The 6,000-nt window shown below is 37.1% G+C and overlaps 1 protein-coding gene across 1 annotated transcript in view; it reads left to right on the top strand.

Moving 5' to 3' along the window:
- The first annotated feature begins 499 nt into the window (after nucleotides 1–499).
- Nucleotides 500–6,000, top strand: part of GABRR3 (gamma-aminobutyric acid type A receptor rho3 subunit) — a 49,074-nt gene continuing 43,573 nt past the window's right edge. Inside the window, exon 1 of the mRNA XM_030939615.1 lies at nucleotides 500–624. Within this exon, the coding sequence (XP_030795475.1) occupies nucleotides 500–624 (125 nt within the window). The remainder of the gene's footprint in view (nucleotides 625–6,000) is intronic.

Here is a 6,000-nt window from a genome sequence, read left to right as displayed (position 1 = left end):
AAGGAACCGTAGGATAATGGAAAAGGTCTTCAAATGTGTAATTAAGATTAAATTAATCATCTTTTTTTCTCAATAAGCATATTATTTTGCTGAGTCACTAAGTATATTTAAATGATATTGCATTGGATTAAGAGGATTAATGCTTAACCTCACTTCTTTGTTTGCCTAGGACTGCAGCTGAGGGTTTATTGAGTATGGATTGAGCGTCACACTAAAAACCTTCCCTGGAAAAGGGGACCAAAGGATGTAAACTGAAAATTTTAAAAATCTGCTTTGTTTTCCTCATATTGCTGAAGATTCAGATAGATATCTGCCTGCAAGCCATGTGAATCAATTTCATCTACTGAAACGAAGTACAGCATTGAAGACAATGTCTTTTCCCCCCCCAATACATTTTCCCTGGCATGCTGTTTATTTTTTTAAAGACACATGAAGAAGAAATCGTGATCACAGTATTGACTGTATCCACTTGCATCCTTTTTGTCTTTTTTTGGAAGAGATGATCCTGGCTTTCCAGTTGGTCTCCTTCACCTACATCTGGATCACATTGATACCAAATGTTTGTGCTGCTTCTCACATCAAGATGACACACCAGCGGTGCTCGTCTTCAATGAAACAAACCTGGTAAGATGCTCATAGTGCAGTCCATGGAATTACTGCCCAGTTTCTCTCACCAGTTGCCTCAGACCTACAGGAAACCTAGAAACATATCTTTAATGGTAGCACATCTTTGTAACCATGTCTGTCTCTGGAGATAGCACTCATGCATCATCATTAGTCACCTCTGTTTGACATCTGAAAGAGCAAGATCTTGGAATTTGCTGACATTTGTAAATTTATTTATGCTTATTTACGGAGAAAACGGTTAAAGGGTTCATATAATGATCCTCTTTCAGGGAATGTATTTCCTCAATTAGTAATACATTTATTACTGATACATTAAATACTTGTTTAATGTTTCCTCAAATGTATTTTGAATAGAAATTAGTCTAAGCACCAACTTCTTTTAATGTCAAGTACTTGTCATGTATATAGTTTCATGGATTGATGAAATATTATCAAAAGGCATTAAAGCCATTTATCTTTCAAGAATAATCTTCATACGTTTGACAAATCCTGAATATCAACACACGATCATTATTATCTTCCCATCAATAATCAGGAGGATGTTTGGATGTGCTAGTAAGGGAGATAGCTGTCTGTGAGAGTGACCTGTTTGTACACCAACTTGCCTAGGGCTTTATAGGTTTTAGTACTAAAAATGCCCGGAATCCCTTCAGCCCCAGGCATACTGCAATGATTTGTCCCCCTAATACCCATATACCTTTAATAATCAAATAACGTCTTTGAGAAAGTCTTTCCTTTTCACCAAGCACCGTATTTCCAAAAAGACCCAACAGGAGAAATTGCAGAATGAAGAGTATCATCTGGTCAATCCTGGCAGCCAATAGGGTGACAGATGTTTAAGCTAGATTGCCCTCACATCCTGAATATGTATTATGCATTCACTGTAAGATCAGGAAAGAGAACATAAAATTTTAATAAATATCTTCTGAAGTCTCAGGTTTAATGACCAAAACCAGAAGAGGTGTGTTGCTTGATTACTGATTCCTGCTCTGCGATTAAAAATCAGGGACCACCTCTCACACTTTCCTTCCACGCTTCTGCTCCCAGACCCAGACCTGAGACGATATGAAGTCTTGTTCCATTTAACCACTTTCCCAGTCTTCTTCATAGCAATTAGCTAAGGAAATATTTGGGAAATGTAAAAGTATACCACCAGACTCTATTTTTTTTTTCAGGTAGCTTATTACATTTTATAGTATGTTTTATCTAATTTTAAAAATTAATGGACTTAAATGCTTAAAATATTATCTCTCATCCAAAGAGTAGACTTGTACAGTCTGGTGGATGTTTAGATGAGGAGGAGAGATGATTATAGTAGCTAATTCATCACACCAGCCCACTATTAGTGGCAGAGTTGCTACAGAAAAAATCTACCATGTGTATTTTTTAGGTGACATTTAAAGAACAAGAGAAGAACATTGGTTCTTTGTGGTGAGGTAGAAATTTTTCTGATGTTAAATGCCTCATTTTTAGATCCTATGTAAAGGAAAACAAGAATTTTAGAGCCTACGCAAAAGCAGACTTCCCGCATAGGAAACGCCAGGATTTCGGCCATGTGGGGCAAATCATATTTGTTGTCACTTCTCGCTATCCTAAATGAAGTGCTCCTTTGAGTCACAAGCCAGAATGGGATTCATTAAAATTTATATCTGCTTCTTTTGTTCTTCAAAGAAAAACCCTCTAGGGCACTGGAGATTGCATAAACCATCACCTGGTCCAGAAGTAGCCACTTAGAATGAAACCCAGGCATTTCCCCTGAGTGAGCAGGGTAATACAGCCAGCCAATTTCTGAGCTGTCACTCAAGCACTTTGTCATGCAGATTTTAGGGCGTTAGACCAAAATACAGTAATTACTGTATACAGTCATTTTTTAGAGTAAGGGGCCCAGGAGTCTTCCTACCTTAGTATGTGAATAGATACTGTGAGGTACTTTGCCCAACATCCAACCTGATTATCAGCCAATAATTAAGTAATGAATGAATTAATTAATAATCCACCCTTCTATAATGCAAGAGAACTAATAGAGTGAACATGAAAGGAAGACATGATCTTTGAAAATTATAAGGGGGATTTATATATGCATTGTTTGGGGCCAGTTTTTATACAACAAGGCTCTTAAATGTTTTGCTTTTAGTTGTTTTCCTTCAGAATATAACCTCAATTTTTAATCCAGAGATTCCCTTCTTTCGAAATCTAAAGACTTTAAAAAATATTTATTCAAAGATACCTTTTGTTTCTTAAAATCAAAGTAGGGAGAGATGTGAATAAAGTAAGTTTGGCAGGTGGAAAATATTCCCCTTTTACCTAGAGAAGAAGTTTTGCTCCTGGATAATGCAAAGAAGATTAAGCAAATAGACTCATTGAATATTTATTCATTCTTTCAACAATTATATTGAGTGACATTTACGTGCAAGTGCTAGGTTGGGGGCTAAAAATACTATAAGAGCAACGTATTGACTCTGGCCTTGAATATTATCAGCAGAGTACTGGAGTCTGCTCAAACTGGCTTGCAACAGCCAATCGTTTTCAGGAAATTTATCAGCTGGCTGTTAAAAGCACACATTATTAAAAATTAAATTATATAAGCCTGCAATTAAATTAAATAATTTCTAAGACAAAGGTAGCAAATACTTAAAACTCACCACTTCCTAATGATTTCTCCACATTTTATTATCATCTGTTGCTCTTGAGGTTATTTAGGTCTATTGTAACTGTATGGTAGAAATACAACAATATACCATACTATACCATTTATCCTATCCTATCCTATCCTATCCTATCCTATCCTATCCTATCCTATCCTATCCTATCCTATCCTATGCTACGCTATGTGCTAGGCACATCTCTGCCATGCATGTTGTTGGTAGCCTGAAATCAGCCATGGTGGAAATATTTACACCATGGAAATAAAACATTATAAACTGGGGCTTTTCTTCTTAGAATCACTTGTTAAACATTACCCTGAACCTAATGTAAAAGCCAGTAGGTTCTCAAGCATGGCAAATCCAATGCTACCGCAAGCAAGACAGAAGACAGTGGCAGAGACTACAACTACAAGGTATATGCTCCTCTGAGGGAAAATGGCTGGTCAGGTTCAGCCTTCTCTTGTTTTTGTTTGTTTTTTAATTTTTAACTTTTTTTTTTTTTTTTTTTCTGAAACAAGGTCTTGTTCTGTTGCCCTGGCTGGAGTGCAGTGGTGCAATCATAGTTCACTATAACCTCAAACACCTGTGCTCAAGTGGTCCTCCCACCTCAACCTCCCAAGTAGCTGGGACAACAGGCGTGTGCCACTACACCTGGCTAATGTTTTTGTTTGTTTGTTTGTTTGTTTGTTTGTTTTCGGTAGAGATTGGGTCTCTCTATTTGCCCAGGCTGGACTCAAACTCCTGGCCTCAAATGATCCTCCGGCTTTGGCCTCCAAAAGTTCTGGGATTATAGGCATGAGCCACCGTGCCCACAGCCTTCTCTTGTTATAACTTGAACCTTATGTGGCCAGATTTTCTGATTTTTTTCAAAAAAAGCAAGAAATCCAGGCTTTTCTCTGAATTTTTCCAAGTTAATATACCATGTGGACTGTTTTTAAAAAATGTCTGCAGACTAGCTGCTAATCTAATTTCCTCATTTCGCAGATGAGGCAACTGAGGCCTCCTCACTGAGCTTTTGGTCTGACAGAGGTCCAAGTGAGATGTGGAAACTGTAGTGTTTCAAGTGAAGCATTCTCTCTCGCTGGCTTTTCCACAGAAATGTTCATCTGCCTAGATGTTTTCTTTTACAAGAGACAGGCTATTGATAAAGTCAGGTATGTATTTCCAGAGTTCAGAAGTTAGGAGTTCAATCAAAGCCTTAAGATTCACTACATCTTATGTACCACATTTTCTCTAAGACATTTCAAAAACATCCGGGGTCTGGAAATAAATATTGGATCAAGAATTACGAAGGTTTTCTTCATGATGAAAAATTGGACCAACTGATTTTCCCACTACTTTACCTTATTCTTTGAATTTGTATCCATGTATGTAGCCTAATAGAACATTTTTGGTTCATTTTGTATTTTTCTAAAGAAAAACAATAAGCCCATAAAAGGTTTTTAAAATGTTGCTTACATTATTTGGAACAGTTAACTGAGCTTCAGTGTGCACTGGTTCACAATAAAGCTTGACTGAGAAAAACGTCCATGTTATCAAGAGGCCATGCTTCTAGAATGACAGGAAGAATGGAGTGATAAGGTGGAGAGCTTTGACCAGATTCTTATTTGGAAAGAATTCTAAATGGCAAGTCCGATTTGGTCTAGATAATTTATGATACAAATAACAATAGCAATAATGGATTTTTATGCGGAAAAAAATACCTAGAAACTCAAGGCTTTTGTTTTTCCAGGTTCACGTCTAATCATTATTCATGAAACTACATGATTTTTTCATGTTTAAAATCATAGCATAGAAACCATTTTGTATTTTCTTCACTTAAGCATTTCTCACATTGCTTCACAGACACCATAATGGTATTTTTAATCACTCCATATTATTGATTTGAATTAAAGGAAAAGAATTATCTCCTTTGTTTCTGAACATTTATTTTCAAGTTTCCACTAAGATAAGTAACAGCAATAAATGTTTTCACACATGTCATTTTTTCCTTTACCAAGAAAATTGTAATTTTTCTGGAATTGAATAATTGAGTAATGCACATGAAATATCTTTATAGTTCTTCAGATGAATTTCTAGGGGAGTTTACCAATATGTATACTCCCACCTGCAAAATACAAATATTTGCATTTCATCATATCCCCCTTTTTTTTTTTCCAAGACGGGGTCTCACTCTTTCGCCCAGGCTGAAGCTGGAATGCAGTGGCACGATCTTGGCTCACTGCAACCTCTGCCTCCCAGGTTCAAGTGATTCTCCTGCCTCAGCCTCCTGAGTAGTTGAAATTACAGGCTTCCGCCACCACACCTGGCTAATTTTTATATTTTTAGTAGAAATGGGGTTTTGGCATGTTGGCCAGGCTGGTCTAGAACTCCTGACCTCAAGTGATCCGCCCGCCTTCGCCTCCCAAAGTGCTAGGATTACAGGTGTGAGCCATTGCACCTGGCCTCATCATATCCTTCACAGCATGGGGCACTAACATTATTTTTTGTCTTTTGCTAATTTAATAGGTATAAAATGACAGTTATGGCTTCAATTGGTATCATACTCTTGACCCCCTCAATTAAATACTTTTAAATATGCTTATTAATTATGTCATCCCTTGGGTAAGTAGTCTCTTCATGTCAGACCTAGTTCTTTATTCTAGTTAATCCATCAAATATACAGGCCTCCAGGCTCTAGGGAAAGCAGTCTTATAAGGCAACCAACCGAGTGTTTGTGACTCAAGTC

Source organism: Rhinopithecus roxellana, chromosome 1 (assembly GCF_007565055.1).
Source record: "Rhinopithecus roxellana isolate Shanxi Qingling chromosome 1, ASM756505v1, whole genome shotgun sequence".
NCBI lineage: Eukaryota > Metazoa > Chordata > Mammalia > Primates > Cercopithecidae > Rhinopithecus > Rhinopithecus roxellana.
This window is presented reverse-complemented; position numbering and strand designations above follow the sequence as displayed.